The sequence below is a fragment of the Magnolia sinica genome, chromosome 1 (genome assembly GCF_029962835.1).
Source record: "Magnolia sinica isolate HGM2019 chromosome 1, MsV1, whole genome shotgun sequence".
In the NCBI taxonomy this organism is placed as follows: Eukaryota; Viridiplantae; Streptophyta; class Magnoliopsida; order Magnoliales; family Magnoliaceae; genus Magnolia; species Magnolia sinica.
Window position 1 is genome coordinate 112,556,731 of NC_080573.1, and position 21,545 is coordinate 112,578,275.

Consider the following 21,545-nt stretch of genomic DNA (forward strand, 5'->3'; position numbering starts at 1 on the left):
TCATTTTAGGGCATTAGCCAAAAAATGAGGTAGATCCAAATCTCAGGTGGACCACACCACATGAAACAACGGTCATTAAATGGACACCATTAAAAGCTTCTCTGGGGCCACAAAATTTTCAATCAAGTTGATATTTACGTTTTCCCTTCATCCAAGTCTACATGACCTCATGAATAAGTTGGATGGCAAATAAACATTACAGTAGGCCAAAATAAGTTTTGAATGATAAGCATTCAATCACCACTGTTTCCTTTGGTATGGTCCACCTAAAATGTGGATCCGACTCATTTTTAGGCACATGCCATTAAATGACCTTACAAAATAGATGGACGGCACGGATAAAGCACATAATATTATAGTGTGGCCCATAGAGCATTAAAGGTGAGTCATTCCATAGTCGCAAGTCGTGCCGGCGTTGTCCTGTAAAAAACAAAAGTGGAAGCAATTTGGGGGAAAAAGGGTTCCGAACGCACCATTTCAAAACCCTATACTCCTGCCCAAATCTCGACAAAAAATCCATAAAAAAAACGCTGAAGATTCGTCGAAATCCCTATGGCGTTTGAAATATATTATCCAATCGAAGGAAAAAAAGAGGGGAAATTGGAGGTTTTTTTTTTTTTCGTATCTACGGAATTTGGGCCTACAACTTTCGATGGATTTGTGATTGGCCAACCAAATACCATTTGCGATCAACCAATCCTCTTTTATAGGTACCGGAAATCACATTCTCTCTGATCTTGAAAAAAAATTCGAAATGAAAGCTCTTTTTAATTTTTTTTTTTTTTTAATTTTACAAATTTACACTATCGCCGAAATTCTCGTGGTAAGGTATCTACAACGAATTTATCTCCAACAACCCATTTTATCGCAAAAATCGCCGAAATTTCGGTGACATTTGGAAGAGAAACGAAATTAGTAGGTTTCGAGGTAGCCAGTGTGGCGACACCGAAATTATCGGCGATATTATCGATTTCTCGTCGATAACTTAAACACTGATCATATCTTTACTGACTGCATCACAACATGGAAGATCTGGTCTGGTTCTTTTGGGCCTCTTCAAGATCGACTAGGTCTTGCTTGGATGGGTCAAAACCTTAGGAGCGGGGGACAGGTGACCCTTTTAAGATTAAGGGTTAAATACTTTGGAGGATGCTCCCTCATGCTCCCAGGTCGAGCACTGAAGTCATCTCTGCTAGAATCAAGAGATTGTTGGTCAGTTTGGCAAGTGGTTCTTAAAATTCTTCTCTGTTGCTTTGTTCTTGATCTCCTTTGCAATCGGAATGGGGGCATTCGGAATTATAGGGGCCAACCGTTACAAGAAGAATTTGTTCCTCCCTTTCACCGACCAGATGGTAGGAATTGAATATCAATAGTAGCTCAATTGATAACCCAAATTATTCCAACATTGAGGGGTTCTTAGAGACGAGTAGTCCATCTTGTTCACTTTGTTGGGCCCAACTGGGATAGGGTCATCAAATCAACGTTGAGGCCTTGGCCATTAAAACTGACAAGGGCATCTTTCAAGCCAGGTGGGTCATTCCTTGTTGGTGGAAGGGGACTCCAGGAATGCTATTGCTTGGGCATCTAGAGAATGTCGTCCTCCTTGGAAGCTGTATTTTATTTTGAACAAATTGAAATTGTGATTGTATAACATGGAGATTGTATGTAATCAGATTCCAAGAGTCAAATTGTATGCCTGTGTGCTTATGAGGGAATCCATGGATCTTCTCTTTGTACAAGGAACTCTTTTCTATTGCCTTAATGAATTTTGTCATTTTTCCCCTTTTTGGGTTTTGTAATAAAGTTGTTGTCGCCAATGAAACAACGATGGTTGTGTAATTGTTTGGTCTGCTCAAAGTTAGTCAAAGTAATCAACCGTTTTCGCTAGTTCAAGTGGAGTTGAGTGAAGGGACTATCCCAACGATAGGCCCGAGAGAAATGGTATCATTCGAGTTGGTGTTGTCTTTATAGAAAGCAATTAGTTAAAGAGTCCTGAAGTAGTTGGTTTTATTGGTCAAAGATTGTTTTAGTTTATTTTTAATTCAGATTTCGTTGATTTGAGGAAAGTTTTAGTTGTAGGCAAGTTTTAGACCTAACTCTATTTTTGAGGTGTAATAGGTTTTAGAAAGTCATATGATAGTATGTTGAATTAAGAAAGAATGATTTAGATCTAGAAAGTTGGGCTTTAGAGTTATTTAAGGTGGTTATGATTTTTAACATGATTATTTTGACCTAGTTATTTGATTTTATAGTATGTTGCTCCCATGTCTAGCATGTGTTGCTTATTCATGAAGTCACATGATAGTATGTTGAATTAAGAGTGTTTTAGATCTAGAAAGTTGGGCTATAGAGTTATTTAAGGCGGTTATGAATTTTAACATGATTATTTTGACTGAGTTATTTGATTTTATAGTGTGTTGCTCCCATGTCTAGCATGTGTTACCTTTTTTCCCCTTTAAGCATGTGTTTCTTCTTCATATTATGTGCATAGATCTACTTGTGATTGCCAGTCATAGGGAGATATATGTTTAGCCATGTGGAGTATGGTTCCGTTTATTTTTATGCCATCATATCTAGTCATGTGTAGTGTTTGAAGTATTGGCATCGCTACAAGTTTTGCTAGCCGGGGACATGGAAACAATATTGATATTGTCGATAATATTGCTTATAATCGAAAATGCGGGGAAACATTGGAGAAACATGAGGAAAATGGTGGACTTTTTCAGTGAAATTTCAGGAGATGATAAAATACACATATTTGCATATTTAGAAATTAAAAAATTATAAAAAGAATGCATACATAATAAGTTTCCATTTAATGGGGGCCTAAAAGCATGTGCTGTCATAAGCAAGGTGTTTCATAACGGTATTGGTGACCGTAACGGCCACTATTGTTACTGTTATGATACGGGCCATAACGGCTATTATGGCCCCCGTATCGGTCGTTATGTCTCTCTCTCTCTCTCTCTCTCTCTCTCTCTCTCTCTTTTGAAAAAACTTGTTACAGGACCATTACGGGACCGTTACATGACTGCTACAAGGCCGTTACCACCTTCTTTTCTGTAACAGTCATTATGACCATTTCAACCTCATAATGTGTAACGGTTATGAATGTTACTATTGCATAACGGCCGTTATGTAACTGATTTGGGATACCTTGGTCATAAGAAACCAGTCCAACCATCCGATCCATACCACCTATATCTATCCATCCCATCTATCCATCCAACCTTCCATCCAAATGTCCATCGATATTTCAAAATATCGACAACACACGATATTTCGCCGAGAAATCGTCGGCAATTGAAAAGGAAATGAAAGATTATGGTCTCGAATTCGCCCATGTTGTGATAACAATGATATTGTGATATGCTTGATAATATTGTTGACAATTTGAACATTGCATACAACCTTGCACCCATAAAAAATTTTGAAATGATTTTTTTTTTTTTTTTTTTTAATACATAGATTTTTGGCGATATCGATACAGTAGAGATATTATTGAAATATTGTCGATACACTGGCGATACAAGCGACACCTGGAATTTACTCAGTCGAAAATATTGGAGATATCAATATATTTGCGATACAAGTGATGCCTAGAATTTACACAGTCGAAAATATTGACGATACATTGGCAATATCGATAGATTGGTGATACTTGGCAATACATCATCAATACTTGAAAATTTTGAGACTACTTGTGTTATCAGTATTTCTACTAGTGTGATTGGTATCTCTGAGCTATAGATACGGATAATATCGGGGATACTTTGGACAATGATCATGTGTAGTCAGTCATGTAGAGTACCTTATTGGTTTCCGCCCATTTGGATGGGTGGAAATAGGAAGGTAACTGAGGAAAGGAAATTGATTTCCTCGTATGTGATGGTTTCCTTCATTTGCAAAAGACAAGAGGATTGATGAAATTGATTTCCTTTTCCTCAGACTCTAGATTTCTGCAGAAAAGGGCCATTTCCTTTTAGGGGCTGTTTGGATGAGAGTAAATGGGAGGGATTGGGAGTAGATGAAGGTAAATTGAAGTAAATGACTTCTTTTTTTTTTTTGCGTTTGGATGGAAATAAATGGAGGTAAATGGAATGAAATGGAAGCAAATGCAGCTGCAAATGAAATCCTCCCTCAACAGAGAGAGAGCTTTGAGAGTAAATGGAGGTAAATGCCTTTTTGGGCTCCTTGGAGAGTTGCATGAGTAAACAAAGTTGTTGCTATGCATGCGTCCGTCGTAGACGTGGCACGCTGATGATACTTCGAAACAAGCCAATTATCAGCTACATCTAGTGTTCGAAATATCGGTATCGTGTTACGTATTGCACCCTTGGGATACAGATACGTATCGGTTATCGCATGGGATATATCGGCTGTATTGCGTAATGTATCGGCTGTATGGATGCAAGTATATTCAAAGTCTATTCATATAATTTATAAATGTAAGAAGGCGTGTGGAAACACAAACAATACATTCAAAAGCAAAAGAAGAATCACTATATTAGGTTACATAGATGTTTGATTTTGATTTCTTTCAATTTTCCGCAACTCGGTCCTTCTCCTCTAAATCTTGAAATTGAAGCTCCCAATCCATGATTTTCATGTAGATGTAACAATTTGACATATATATATATATATATATATATATATATATATATATATATATATATATTTTCAAATCTATCTTTTTTATCGAATATTGTAGGGTTAGCCTAACTGGTTAGGTTGGCCGAACCAGACTTCGGGCTGGATCGGCCAATATCATTGATATTTAAAATACTGGCTACATCACTAAAATCACACTAATAGAATGATCCAAACTGTCCAAACGTTGGTCATCCAAATGGATGGTTAAAAAATGTTGACAAGTCGCTTGTTTGTGATCCTTACGTTTGTGGCCCACCTAAGGCTCGGAATTTCCTCCTTTTTGGCTAAAGTATTTATTTCAATGGGCATATTACAATTATTCTATCAAAGCTTATTTCGGATATTAATGCTTGTTTAGAATATTACATATGTTCCTATGAATATATTGAAAAATTCAAATGCATTCCAATTCCTCCCATTTACTCCCATCCAAACATAATATTTTGGATTTCAATGCATTTCATTTACTCCCAATTCATTTACCTCCAAATCCATTTCCCATTTGCCTCCATTTACAAGCCCCCAAACGGGCCCTTATTGTCTCAGACTCGAAGTAAATGAAACCTTTTCCTTTTCCATAGTTTACCTCAGATGACACTCGTAAGCTACTTATTGATCTCCACCAATCCAAACAGGCTTATTAATAAAACACGTTAGTCACATTGACTAACAAGTCATTATGCCTTGAATTTCTCTCTTCTTTCTTTCTCTTTTCTCGTCTCTCTTTCTTTTCCTTCTCTCTGCTTCACACAAACCCTAAATCTTTTTCTATTTATCATCTTCAACTCTAGTATCAACTGTTGGGCTATTTTTGGATGCAAACGCAATCTTTATACTGGATTTTTGCCAATCTTGTGACCTATTGAAGGGACATGGAGCTCTAATTTGATAAGCACCTTCAAATTTATTCAATGGAGTTTTGAGTTTTTCTCAATTTGGTTGCATAAGTTAGTGGAACCTTTCTCCATCGTTTCATATCCTTTCTAATGCAAGTAGGCAAAGAGCAATATCCCAATCATATACATTTACAATGTGTTTTAGTGGAACCTTTAGGAAATTAAATGCTATATGCTTGTTGGGGAGTGTAGAAATCTCTATTGTGTGTGGTATAGTTGGTTTTGGATGTCGTTTGTACTCAGTTGTGCTTATGATCCGCAATACTATCCATGTGATTGAATTATGACATCATTTCGTTCATGTGATAATTCTGGCCATCATAACTCGTCAGTATACATCCTCATTGTAAAACATTTTTCTAGGTAGATCCTACTTAATTAGTTTGAAGTTTCAAAGATTAGAGCAATTGGTTCTACCTTGTAATGATTTTTCTAGTTATGGTAGATGATTTTAATTATTTTACATGTATGAACAGTGACCACGCATGGAAACTTGTGAATCTTAAATTTATTTTCTAATTGTTTTCCTTATACAACTTAATGGTTAGCAACACCCATTTGTTTGATTATCTCTTCTTCTTTCTTGTATTTTGTGAATGTGTAGCTTCCAATCCTCTGGGAATACAATAGAATGAGCATGTTGAACCTTGTTGCAAGCCTTGTGAAGGTATGTTGAATAATTTTGTATTATCTTTCATCTTGCTATATTAATAGTCATACACATCCACAGATGTTATATGCCATTTTAAAGCATTGGGGACGTTACCATTCCCCATATGTGTGGGAGGTGGAATGTTCCAATACAATCTACTGCACCACAGCTTCCTATACGGTGGAGCTATGTGGGCCCACTGTTATGTGTGTGGGGCATCCGATCCACTCATCGGACACCCCACCTCCCCCCATGTTAGGCACAAAGCATGAAAGCCAGCCACTCACATTACTCCAGTGGGCCACACAACAGGGAACAATGAAGAACATTAGGGTGCAGGACACCAACCATAGAAACTTGGAAATTTTTGTGGGCTCCAACGTGTTGTGTATGTGCCATGCAATCCAGTCAGCAGGTGCGCCCTACCAGGATGAAGGGACACCATAAAAATTACCTATTTCCAATTGGTACTGTGTACAATTCTATGGTACTTCCAGTTGAAATCTCAAGTATAAAGGAAAAGGAATGAAAGATCTAGGAAAGAGAGAGAGTGGATTTTAGTTTTTTTGATTTGATTTTATTTTTTTTCAGAATTTTCAGAGTGGTACCTCCTCTGTCTGAGTATCGTCGGAATTTTATAACTCCGTACTACTTTCGTATTGGAGGGGTGCGATACCGATATTGCCGGCCTATATATCAGCCGATATTATCTATATTGCAATCACTAGAAGCAAGTAGTTGTGATTAGAAGCTTGGAGGACTTTTGGAAAAAGACCATGGAGTTAGTTGCCACTAATAAGCCTCTTGTTGGAGTCCTTAAATTGGTAGATGGTGACGTAAAGCCAACAATGGAGTTTTTATGTGATGCAATGGATTCAATGAAATTAACAATGATGGGGAAAAAAAAAAAACAATGCAAGAAACACTAGGTGAATATGGATAAGAGGTGGACTCAATGTTTTAAATATCGACGATATCGGCCTATATATTCACATTACAAGTAATTATTTTTTTTCCTTGTAAAATTTTGATTTAGTTGATTGAGATTTATCATAATTCTACCAACTTATAAATTTTGTAGCTTATTTCTTAAATCCCATTTGTGAGTGATAACAACTTCTCTACCCATCTAGAAGTGCTCAAAGGCCCAAAGAATGCTATTTGTATAATGGAGCTAAGGATTGATGTACAAGTGAGAGTTGTCAAGCAGCTATATATTATTATATATATAAAATAATAACAAATATGTTTATTTACATAACATCATCTTGATTTTAACTTCTTCTTTTTCAAAAGCCTTATTAAAGGATAACAAAATTTTATTGGGAAACTTGCCAATGCAAGAGCTTAGGTAGGAAGAGAATACAAATAAAATGGGCTTCCAAGCCAAAAGCCCACTCTTTGGTGAGTGCTTTGACCCTCCAAATCGAATTCTCCATTGATCCACACTTGTTACGAAAGCACTAGTTGTTGCTCTCTCCCCAAATCACTGAGAGACTCGCCATAAGGACTAAATGATAAATCATTTTGTCTGCTTTCTTGTCACCTCCTGCATGTCAATCTAAGAGGAACTCTGCCATGGATTCTGGCATCACTCAATTATTGTTAAAAAGGATCAAGATGGGAGGCCCAAACTACTCGGGCAAAAGGGCAATGAATGAAGAGGTGGTCCACTGACTCCACATCTCTCATACACATCACTCAAATGTTGGGATAACGGGGGTGCACCATATCTCCGGGAATAGTGAGGGGGTGTCTTTCGCCTTGGGTGAGGACAATGTTCGTAGTATCGGTATCATTACATGTATCAATATCGCAAATATTAATTTTGATAGTCGGAAATGCATCCTTGCCTAGGGGAAACGTTGGGGAAATGTGAGGAAATGGTGGAATTTCTCAATGAAACTTTAGGAGATGTAAAATACATATATTTGCATATTTAAGAATCAAATAATTGCAAAAAAGACATACACAATTAGTTTCTCTTTAATAGGGGTCTAAAAGCATGCGATGTTGACTTGAGGATACATTAGAGAAACATTGGGGAAAATGGTGGAATTTTTAATGATACTTTAGGAGATGATAAAATACACATATTTGCATATTTAAGAATCAAATAATAGCGAAAAAGATTGATATTTGCATATTTAGGAATCAAATAATAAGTTTACCTTTAATGGGGCTTAAAAACATGCGTTGTTGACTCAGGGAAACATTGGGGAGACATGGGGAAAATGGTGGATCCATCTGTCCATGCATGCACATACCAATATACAAATACACATACAGCATCCATCCATCCATCCATCCATGCATGCGTGCATACACACAAACATACAAAAACACAAATATACATATACATCTATCCATCCAACCAACCATCCATCCATGCATGCATACATCCGTCCATCCATGCATGTATGCATTCGTACATACACTCATACAAACATGCATTTTATCATACAACCATGCACCCATAAAAAAATTTATGGAATTTTTTTTATTAAACAGAATTTTGTGATTATCAATACATTGGTGATATCATTGAAACATTGCCGATACATTGGCGATATTATCGAAATATCGCTGATACATTAGTGATACAAGCAACACCTAGAATTTACACAATCGAAAATATTGTTAATACATTGGCAATATTGATACATTAGCGATAATACAAGCAACACCTGGAATTTACACAATTGAAAATATTGGCGATACATTGACGATATCGATACATTGGCAAATACTTAGCGATATATCGCCGATACTACTAGTGTTGTTGATATTGTCAAGCTAGAGATATGGATAATATCAGGGATATTTATCAATAATATCGGGGATACTCTGAACAATAGGTGAGGGGAGGTGCATACCGACCTCGCACCATTTGGAATTTCTTTTTTAACTTTTATCTGATCTACGCATGTAGTCGCTGGACAGATGGGGTTTTCAAACTGTATCAACGATATTATCGTTGATACAGTCAAAACCTGGCATTTATACACGCAATACAGTCCCGATATTTTTGGAGATATATCACTGTATCAATAACACGCAATATTTCGCCGAAACGTCGCTGGTATTTGGAATTTTTGACACTACTGCATATTATAACAATAATATCGATGATATTACCGATAATGTCATCGATAGTTGGTACACTGCGCACAATACAGTCCTAGTAAGGTAATAGTAGCGGTAGTGCTACCATATTGATCTGGTGATGGCGGCGGCAGCATTGGCACTGGTGAGGCTAATTATGATGACGCCAATGAGAATTGAAAGATGAACTTGATCATGGTTGTGGAGGAGATGTCATCTATTTATATCATATAACAGGGTGAGACACATGGTTGGGGATGGAAATATGCAGAGGATAATAGCAAAGCTGAATACCCACACCTAGGTAAACATGGCACTTCACCTATAGGACTGATGCTGCTGGCTAAGTGGATGACATATGAGGTTTATTCTACTCATGGACAGGAGTATGTACCTTAGGTATATGGAGCCTATCCTAAGATCACCAGCCATTTGGGCCCAGTATGGAGGAGCCATATATATGCAACGTCAATAGTATGTAGTGGGAGCCTTTCAAAGTGAGGATGAAAATTACATTGACACATTTTCCAGATCTGGACACGGAAGAAATGCCGTTTGTTCATGGATTTAAATGTCATCCATTATGACTTGGTATCGTCCCAATCATATTAGTTTTGGTCCATAATGAAACGAGTCACCAAACTGATACTGACTGAAAGCGACCCATATGGAGTTGAAACCAACGAGTCATGGCACGTTGTACCAGTTTTGATCCCTAGGAAAGTCGCACTCTGAAACCACTATTCAAATCCCTATTTATCATAGTGATGGGAATGATGATGGGTTTCAACCGTCATGCTAATTGGTTTGTGTCGAGTCTATTGGTGACTATCCAGGCTTGTCAGAGCAACTGACCATTAGCTAGAAGTACATATAACTCAACTCCATGTACGGGCTTCTGTTTTCATGTACTTGGGATTCCTTGTGGCGCCTGGGAGACCGAAGTCAAAATGGTTTAAAGGAGCAGTTGAGAATATCCTTAAAGATTGCAAGATCAAAGTCTGAACTCTTGTCCCAGGCTCGAAGACGGATAGCTCCTTAAGTCCATTGGAATTCCTACCTACCTTGTATCTTGTGGGAAAATCTGTTTGTTTCACCATTTACAATGGTAATTGCTTGTAAATGAGCAATAATTATTTACCAGGGAAAATACATGTAAGAAATGATTTTGACATTGACAGTTTCACTAAAATCGAGGCGGTGAGGAAGAAAATACGTAAAATCAATGGGGCCCACCATGATGTATGTGTCTGATCCAAACTGTTTATCTGTTGTATCAGCTCATTATAGGGCACGAGCCAAAAAATGAGGCAAATCCGAAGCGCATGCAGACCACACTACAGGGGAGTTGAACACCTACCATTGAAAACTTGTTGGGGGCCACAAAAGTTTTGAATCAAGCTGATATTTGTGTTTATGGTTCATTCATGTCTCTTTGACCTTATAAACAGTGTGGATGACATATAAACATCACTGTGGGCCCTACATAAAATTCCGCTTTTAACAGTGGACATTATCATCCCCCTGTTTCCTGCCTTGTGGTCCATTTGAGCTTACAATCTGCCTCATTTTTTTGACTCATGCCCTACATGTCCATAGATCAAACATATAGATAATGGTGGGACCCACAAATTTTAGGGTGCAATGCAATTCTGTTTCTCAAGGCACATTTACCTCGTGAATTTCAACTCTCTCCAAACATAGGTCAAAAGTAATCATTACCCATTTACATTCAATTACTATTGTAAACGGTGAAACAAACAGGCCTTAAAAGCAAGAGTGTAGTGTCAGAAGGAAAAATAGGGAGTTCCTCTATAATAACTGGAATGAGAATTATATCAATGCATCATTAGCTGGAATAAGTCTGCAAACCCATAGCCCAAGGACGGCTTGGTATCCGGACCATTAAAAAAGTTAACATTGCCTTAATGGCCAAACTTGGATGGAGAATCATCTTAGAGAGAGTAGCCTATCAGCTTTGATAATGAAGCATAAGCAGTGTTCAAAGTATCGCTATCGCCACAAGTTTTGCTGGCCAGAGATACGGAAACAATATCGATATTGTCGATAATATCGCTGATAACCGGAAATGTGGGGAAACATGGGAAAATTGGTGGAATTTTCAGCGAAACTTTAGGAGATGTTAAAATGTACATATTTGCATATTTAGAAATTAAAAAATAAAATAAAATTGCAAAAAAAAATGCATACATAACCAGTTTCCATTTAATAGGGCCTTAAAAGTATGTGTTGTTGAAAGAAATTAGTCCAACCATCCCATCCGGCCTATTTAACCATCCAACCTTCCATCCAAACATCCATCGATATTGCAAAATATCAACAACACATGATATTTCACCAAGAAATCATCAACAATTGGAAAGGAAACGAAAGATTGTGGTCTCAATATCGCATATGTTGCGATATCGATAATATCAAGATATTATCAATATTATCAATGACAAATTGAACAGTACAACCACGTGCCCATGAAAAAAAAATTGAAATAAAAAATTTTCTAATAAACAAAATTTTAATGATATCAATAAATTGGCGATACTATTGAAATATCGTCGATACACTTATGATACAAGCATTACCTAAAATTTACATAGTCGAAAATATTGGCGATACATTGGCGATATTGATGCATTGGCAATACAAGTGACACCTAGAATTTACATAGTTGAAAATATTGGCGATTACATTAGCGATATGAATACGCTGGCAATACTTAGCGATACATTGCTAATACTTGGAATTTCTGATACTAACAATGTTACCGGTATCATTGAGCTGGAGATAAAGATAATATCAGAGATATTTTGATAATATCGGAGATAATTCGAACACTGAGCATAAGTACCTAAAGGATAGTGGTCTGAATGAAGTTGGGTCTAGGTCATCGATACAAGCATTATCTAAAATTTACATAGTCGAAAATATTGCGATACATTGGCGATATTGATGCATTGGCAATACAAGCGACACCTAGAATTTACATAGTTGAAAATATTAGCGATTACATTAGTGATATTAATACGCAGGCAATACTTAGCGATACATTGCTAATACTTGGAATTTCAGCATTATCGGTATCACTACCAGTGTTATCGGTATTGCTGAGCTGGAGATAAAGATAATATCAGAGATATTTTGATAATATCGGAGATAATTCGAACACTGAGCATAAGTACCTAAAGGATAGTGGTCTGAATGAAGTTGGGTCTAGGTCATCCAACTCCCTTACATGGAAAAGGATTCTTAAGGTCAATAGCATCATTCCCTGAGGTCTTTTTTGATCAAGTGGGATGTGGAGATTGTACCAAAGTTTGGGTGCATAGATGGGTCCCAAGCCCCCCTTAAAAAAAAAAGAAGGAATATTGGGATGTTAAGGGAATTGAGCTTGACTACCCAGTGGGTGCCTTGATTTATGTCATGAGACTCTCAAAGCTGGAAGACACAGCTCTTTCAACAAATTTGGTCATCTGAGATTGCAAACGGCATCAATGACATCCACCTATCCAATACTAGTAATTTATACAAAATCATGTGGAAGCTGACCAAGAATGGGAACTTCAGTGTCAAATCGGCCTATTGTGTTATTAATGCCCACCTGATGAACCATCAACACAACAATATTCCTTGGTCTAAGCTGTTGGGATGTGACTGCACACTCCCACTCCTGCGAATCTTTCTCTGGGGCAGCCAGAACTACCTATCTCATTGGTGTACCCAACCGTAAAGCAACCATATCTGAAATATTTTTCCTTTGTTTGTTGGTCCATCTGGCTCGCCTTGAATGATCAAGTCTTCAATGGGAAGGAACCATGTTGTAATGACATCCTTCACCAAAATCATATGGCTGCAAATGAGAAGGATACAATCATCAAATGTGTTGCCTCTGCTAGCCCACCCAGACGGGACAACCATGATCCCGACATCTCCACCAGTTGTGCTCCTCCCCTTGTGGATTTACATAAACTTTGACAGTGCTTGGGAATACAAGACAAACGTGGGGAAGGCCTTTGGTATTATCCATGACAGTAGTGGAAAATTCTGTGTTGCTTATTTTTATCCTATTTGTTCCTCCCCCAATGGGGCTGAAGCTGATGACAAGGGGCCTCGAACTTGCTGTTTGAATGGGCTTGAGCAAAACTATTATTGAGGGAGATTCCAGGACTTCTATTGACAGCATTTAGGATTCTATTTTAATTCATTGGGAAGTTGCTAATGCTTTATTGGTTTCAGGGCTCTACTTATGTCAAGGTTTCAAGGAAGTCAACCATGCTGTTGATTGTCTGCGCCGGGAGATTTTTGATGTGGTTCCCCTCCAGTTTTGGATGAGTCACACTAAGCTTCGTTTGTACAAACCAACTTCATAGCTGAATGAGTCCCAATCCAAAACATGTATCTAGAACCCATGGTTCTAGCCCAAACAACCATCCAGTCTGATACAAGTTTCAGGATACGGGAAAATAGTATGGGGTGTTATAATGAAAGATAATATTTGATGCAAAGTAACTATGTATGTTTATGAACATATTTTTGACAGATGTAACATCTAATATCGGATGCAAGTCATATTGATCATTTTGAAAGATTACTGCTCTGGAGTGGAATGCTGCTTAACATTCCAAAAGGACGAGACCTTTGCACCATTCTTAGTCTGGGTTCCAGACAAACATGCTGCAAGGATAAATCCGTGGCAGGATTTAATTAAATATGTTGTATTGAGCATTATGAGCAAATGCAAAAATAGAATAGCAGGAAAAAAGAAAAGGCCAAAAAAAAAAAAAAACTATCACTGGCCATGGTATGCAATTTTCTATTCAAAGAGATGTTTTAAATGCTGCAGGGTATTGATGTACTGTAAATGCTTGCCTGTCTGAATATTTATCTGACTAACAGTAATTTATAGACAGGAGTACATGGGAGGATCGTATCATCAGATAATGGACAACCTTTGCCTGCCTCCATCATGATCAAGGGAATCAATTACACGGTACCCTTCCAGCTAGTCATAGGATTATGATCATGCTCTTCTGCTGGTGGTGGTAGTACATTGATGTTTATTTGGATTACATCATCAGTTATGAAAATCATAAATAGATTTTTTACTACATGTATGTGAGTTCTTTTGTTAATTTTATAGGCTAGCTGACTGGTGGTTCTGGCCCAAACATGGAACTTGAACTTTTAGCATAACACTTATATTGCAAATTTGGGACTAAACTCCAATATGGAAATTGCCACATTTGTTAAATTGTGGCAAGTCATCAACAGCACTCATAGCATATAAGCACACCACATCCAGATTGTAGCCGTCTTTGTCAATGGAAAAAATGCCCAAAAATTGTATTTGGCAGATGATTTTAACCATGTCAGTTTTGTCAGTTGAAGTTGGACTACTTTTCTTTGTAAACCTTCAATCATATTGTCTGATGCCACTCTGACCAGTGTGATTTTTAGTCTATGTTACTATCTACAATGGGCTGATGATTTAGATATCTGGATTGCGTTCATTTTTTCCATATGTTTTGTGGAAGTTGCCACAATTGAACCAATTGTTGTGAACTCGGTAATCTAGCCTGTGAGTTTGGTTTAATCTGGATGAAATTGGCACAATGATAAGTATGGATGATTGTTTATCCTTGTGGAGGCAAAACTCGGTTGAAATTTGAAACCATGCTTGTGTGGCTGCAATACAATATCTTGCATTGATGCAACTCCTTACTTGTGTATTTGTTCTAGCTTCTCCTTACGTATTCTTGTGTTTATTTACAGGTTAAAGCTGGCAGAGTATTTGGCAATTACCACCGGTTGCTTGCTCCAGGCGAAAGCTATGAGGGTATGCATTATTCATTTTTATCTTCCAATTTCCTTTTATTAAATCTCCAACCTCGTCTCACCATTAACTGGCATTATGCTTTGGCGGATTCAAAAATTCTAATACATTAATTATAAGAGGAATTATATGATCCTTGACCTGTGGGTTTACATATCTGATAAGTGAAGCCCATGGTTCAGTAATCCAGGCTGTTGTCTATGGGCACAATGGACTATGGCCTGAAAATCTCCATGTGACAATCCTAACCCTTCAATTTGAGGCTTAGATGGTTAAGAAGAGGATTGAGCAACTGCCCACATTCAACTGAAAAGATCCCAAGACTGGTGGTTAGGATCTTTCAATCTGAGAAGTTGTGGGCAATGGGCCATGCATGGTGGTGCACAATAGCCCATTGGGCTGTGTTACCGAACCATGGGCTGAACTTACCAGAACTGAAAACCCGAATGTACTCTGGACGAATTGAGGATCCAGGGATCCTATAATTCCCCGATGATTGAAGGGATAACTAAGGGTTAATTTGTAAAGCTGTCCCCAAATAGCTGCAAGCAGTGTTCAAAATATCAGAATCGCATTATGTGTCTCACCCTTGGTATATATTGGTTGTATCGCGTAATGCATCGCTGTTGTTGGAAACATGGGGAAACATTGGGAAATTGGTTGAATTTTTTAATGAAACTTCAGTAATTGTTAAAAAAAGACATCAATATACACTTATAAATCAAACATTACAAAAAACAAGTGCACATAATTGGTTTTCTTTGTATGTGGTCCTAATCTATGAGTTGTCGAACTGATTTGATGCAAGTATATTCAAAGTCTATTCATATAATTTATAAATGTAAAAGAAGACGTGGAAACACAAGCAATACATTCAAAAAGTAAAAGAAGAATCACCAGATTAGTGTTTTTTTTTTTTTTTCAATTTTCTGCAACTTGGCCTATCTCCTCCAAATCTCAAAATTGAAGCTCCCAATCTATGATTTTTCATACAAAACATGAAAAATCATAAATTTGCAACAATTTAACACTGATTTAACATGATTTACAAAAAAAAAAAAAAGTATCGAAATCGAAAATGCTCATCAGATCGAACACGTGGGATATATCCCACTACTTGTGTTTTTCGTATCGCACAGGTGAGATGCAAGATATGTCGTGGGATATATCAAGCAATATCGTTGATACTTAAAACACTGGCTGCAAGAAAGCTATGATGATGATGATGATGATGATTAAAGGGCAAAGGTAATGGTGTGTTTCGTGCTATTTATGCAGACTACTTTAACTCATCACATTACCATGTGCAATAGTGTATGTCAATCCAGACTGTTCAAATCATAGAGTTATGGATGGAACATAGCCTGAAACCACACTGATTTGATGAAACTGATCATCTGATTTCATCCATTGGATATTCTGTCCAGTTTATAGCACCTCAAATTTTACCATTAGGACTGCAAATAGTATAATTTTGGCCTTATGTCCATCCACAACAAGCCCACGTTTGTTGTGGTTATGTGCATCTTTACCCTCTTTTGCACTCATGATTTGTGCTCCATAAAGTCCATTGATCCTTTTATTGAGTGCACAAAGTGGTGTGCATTATTGAGCCAGTTTCATGCTGCCATATGTTGAAGGATTCATGACAGATTTAAGTAGTCGAACAAAATTTTCTGAAGTTAAGGTTGGTTATGTTTCCTCCAATATTCCAAAAGAAATGGCTTCTCTCTGTGCCTACCTTGTTTGACCATATTTATGGCTTGGTTTTGACATGCATGTGGCACTCTTCCCTTGAGTTGCCTCAACTATAACAAATAGAAATAACTTGGAAAAATTCCGTCTTATCATTGTCTGTGTTATTTCTTTATTGAAATAATTAAAAATATGGAAAACCCCTATGGAATCAGGAGATGAAAACTGCGAAATCCAACAGTAATTCCATTGATTGGTTATACTTATGAATATTGTTTTCCATGGAAATATTAGAAGGTCAAAGGTCAAGAGTGAGACCTGTCTCTTGTAACCATGGAAATCTACATTCAATAGGCTTTTTTTTTTTTGATGAGGAAAAGGTAAGAAAAAAGGGAATCAATTTCCTTCTCTTTTTGGGTTTCTCAGGGAAATTTGTATTCTTTTCCATGGTGAACCTAAACAAACAGAAGAAAATTTGAAGAAATGGCAAGGCTTATTAACACCACTCACATGCGATCCTGCCCAGTATATAACCCAGCACAACTATTGCATGCGCATCCAAACAATGGGTGAGTAAGCAAAATAGGGTAGTTGCTGGGCAAACTGCAAATGGAATACTGACATGTCATGCTCATGTAGTTGGCTGCACAAATAACAGGGAACCTGCTGATATATGAGTAAGGACATGGTCAGGCCCACAAAAGGAATTTGCAAACAGTTGATTTCTAGGAAGAGGCTACTTGAAGGAGGCACGCAACAGACCACCATCTGACCAAAAGTGGAAAGGATGATCTCAACATGTTTACTAAACACCGTTCAAATGCCAACAAAATCATTCCCAGCACAGCTCTTTGGGCCTAACCACCGTACATTATTCAGAAATGGACATTTCAACAGTTCTCCTGCTTGCAATGCCACGCTAAGCACAATTGGAAAATGCTGTCAGAAGAAAAATTCAAAAATATTGTCAGTCAGAAATCGAGTTCTCAGCTTCTAGTTTTAACCTCTTGTAGGAATATGCATCCAATACCTTTGAGAATTGAACTTGGATTTTGTATAAATATAAATACGTGTCCATATTTTCTAGTGCCCTTGAAAATTAATGTGGATAAATTTCAAGGAAATGTTTGCTACTTGAAATACTAAGAATAATAATAATAATAATAATAAAGTTGCAATGGGCAGAAATTCCACTCACTTCAGATAGTAAACTTAGTTCTTATTCTTTGATTATTTTTTTTGCAAGTTCTGACTTGGATCTATGAAACTCTCATGCAGTTACGGTCACCATGCCTGGTTACAAATCCAAAGCCACACATATCTTGCTGGGAGATGAAGCTGCAAGCCTTGATTTCATTCTAGACCCAGTGAAAGATCCGCCCAAGCAAAAACTCCCTCACGGCTGTGATTGCATCAATGATAACAACAGCAAGCTTGAACTGGTGGAGTTGCTAAATGGGAACCACCTGAAGATAACTCTAGCTGTTGTTGGTATCTTGGGATTCACGTGCCTTGTGTTAAGAAGGAAAATGATATTCAAGTTCCGAAGACAGAAACAGGCAATGGTAGGAAATAAGAGGCAAAATGTAGTTTAAAGGGTGTTCAAGGTTTTTAAGGAAGCTGTCAGTGTATTGTATATTGTCAGTAAAATGGAATTTTTGTTTTCACAGGCGACAGTTTCGTGTTTCTCTTTAATCTTTTCATAGGTTTGAAAAGGAAACCAAAAAAAAAAAAAAAACATTCATCAGTCACAGGCAAGTTATTTAAGTTGTCCTATGGTGCTTTTGTTTGTCTTTTGAGTAGGTGAGACAATGAGCCATGTCTGAGGCTGACCGCTCTGGATCAGGTCACCCCACACCTTTTATTTAGATAAATATTCTCATGCCATGTCTAATGTGATTTTTCACACATCCTTCAAGCATTTCACTTGTTTAAACATTGGAGCCGTGCAGAAGATTGCTTCACCACAAGTACATAGGGTAGAACTCACTTGTACCTAGGGTAAGGCTAACGACTGTTCCTTGAATTCGACACAGTAGCCCAACTGATGAATGGACCATCCTGGCTTTTGTTGCAGGTGAATTCTATGGAGTGGCCCACCTTTTGCATGGCCCAGATTTTATAAACAGTGACCCGGGAAAGAGTGTTTGTTCTCTTCATTAATTTGAGCCTGGAATTAAAGGCTTGGGCAAGGCTCATGTCGGTTGCGAGGATTTGCAACAGGAACTATCAAGTCAGGGATCGGCTAATGTATTAAATTGCAGTTTCAAGATGAAGAGAACAAGAGATGAACGGCCAGGATCTCATACATGCATGCCACAGGTGCCTGTGTATCAGTGCTTGATATAACCAACTTTTAAAAGCAGTGTAGCATTGGGCAGGCAATAAAGAAACGGGCTGTTTGCAAGTTTTCATGATTTCATATGTTCCAAACATCATCCAAGGATTTTGAAAAAGGAGTGTCTTCTGGTATGAGCAAATCTGTATTATACAGGAGAAACAAGCAGAGTTGTGGAACATCCAAGCCGTTAAAAGCATGGGCCACACCATAAAATAAAGCTGGCCCACTTGATAGGCAGGCCATACGGTCAAAATCAACGGATCGCAACATAGAAGTGCGGTCGACCTAACAAGTGGATGATGTTCGTGGTGTGGCAAATCTTTTGAACTGCTCGGACGACCGACATGTGATGCGTTGACGGGAAAGAAGGGAGCTGGATGTGAGGGTTCATGTACAGTGCCTGTCTCTGATCATTTCATATCCTCTTATTTACACTTAAAATATAAATTACTAATCTATCATCATTGACCAATCATAATCCACATAATTGATTATGATCTCTAAATGTGGAATTATAATGATATGTGGCACTCATGTATCATCATTGACCAATCATAATCGACACATTATTGATTAGCATCTCTAAATGCAGAATTATTATGATATGTGGCCATTTGCATTGTATACACCGGATTTCAGATCAGATAAGTGAGGCCAACGGTTCAAAAATCCAGACCGCTTATCTCTTGGGTCCTATAGTATTTCTCTTCTTGACCGTCTATCTGCAGACCAGAGAGAGAGAGAGAGAGAGAGAGAGAGAGAGAGACCCTAACTCTCTCATTTATTTATAAAATTGAATGCTGTGTTTGTGTAGGATCCTCACTCTTGCTCCGGTGTTAGACTCTCAGGAGTTTCAACACCCAGTCAAGGGTTCGAGTATCCGTAGGTGGTGTAATCCCACTGTGGCTTGAGTTTGTGGGGTGTGTGCGTGCGCGCGTGTGTGTATATATATATATATATATATATATATATATATATATATATATAAAACCATTTTTGGGCCCTATGGCCTGATCATATGGGCTTGGCCCAATATATAGTTATTTAACTCCATTCGACTCATCTATTCAACTATATGAGAAGCTTGTTGAATTCTTTCAACACCCTCCCTCGGGGTGAAGAGTATATATTTATCATGATCGGATTGTAATATATGATCATGCCCTTGTGAGATAGTGCTTTAGTAAGATTTGCGAGCTGTGCCTTTGAGCTGACGCGCTTTATGATGATCACCTTGGATATGATCTTCTCACTTTACTATAAAATATTTTGAGCTCTCGAAGAAGGGATTTTACCTACAAAATTTGCAAACGGCATGACCCATTGCTCTGTATTGGACTTTGGCGCTTGATCTAGCCACTACATTTTATTTCTTACTTTTACATGTTACAAGATTTCCTCCAACAAATGTATAGAATTCAATGGTGGATTTTCTATTTGTCACATATCCTGCGTGGTCAGTGTTAGCATATGATTCAACTTGTAGGTGACCATTTGATTGGAAGATACGGCCTTATCTAGGGTGCCTTTCAAAAAACGTAAGATGCGAATAATGGCCTCCCAACATCGAGTGCTTGGTTGATACATAAGATTACTAGCCATTCTTACGACGAAAGAAATGTCTGATTGGGTGACAATGAGGTATATGAGTTTGCCAACTAGTCCTTCGTATTCCTCTTAATCTTCAAGCAAGGAACCTTGTTCATTTGATAATTTTATATATTTCGGTCCATTGGTGTAGCATAAAGCTTGTACCCATTGTTTGAATTATCTTCATCGAAATATCTCTGATATTATTGTTATCTCTAGTGTGGCGATACCGATAACACTGGTAGCAATACCGATAACACTGGTAGTATTAGAAATTCCAGGCATTAGTAATGTATCGCTAAGTATTGCCAATGTATCGATATCGCTAATATTTTCAATTATGTAAATTCCAGGCATCGCTTGTATTTCCAATGTATCGATATTGCCAATATTTTTTTACTATGTAAATTCTAGGTAATGCTTGTATCACAAGTATATCAACGGTATTTCAATAATATCTTCGATGTAAAGACATCACCAAAAGTTTATTTATTTTTAAAAAATTATATTTCAAATTTTTTTATGAAGACATTGGTTTTTGCCATTTTCAATTTGTCATTGCTAACATTGATAATATCTTAGTATTATCGTTATCGTAACATGTGTGACATCAAGAATACAATCTTTCATTTCATTTCCAATTGTCAATGATTTCTTGGAAAAATATCATGAGTTAGCGATACTCTGCAATATCGATGGATGTTTAGATGGAAGGTTGCATGGGATGATCGAATGGTTAGATGGGATGGATGAAATGGTTCGACT

General features: G+C 37.5%; 1 protein-coding gene across 3 annotated transcripts in view; it reads left to right on the forward strand.

Annotated features, from left to right (window-relative positions):
• The window catches only part of LOC131254295 (carboxypeptidase SOL1), a 47,916-nt gene extending 29,400 nt beyond the window's left edge, over positions 1–18,516 (forward strand). For 2 of the 3 annotated variants that reach the window (XM_058255298.1, XM_058255288.1), the window contains 4 exons: positions 6,154–6,216; positions 14,228–14,311; positions 15,094–15,157; positions 18,128–18,516. In XM_058255298.1, the coding sequence (XP_058111281.1) occupies positions 6,154–6,216; positions 14,228–14,311; positions 15,094–15,157; positions 18,128–18,444 (528 nt within the window). In that variant the 3' untranslated portion in view covers positions 18,445–18,516. The remainder of the gene's footprint in view (positions 1–6,153; positions 6,217–14,227; positions 14,312–15,093; positions 15,158–18,127) is intronic. The other variant, XM_058255293.1, reaches the window with a different exon arrangement.
• Positions 18,517–21,545: the final 3,029 nt, after the last annotated feature.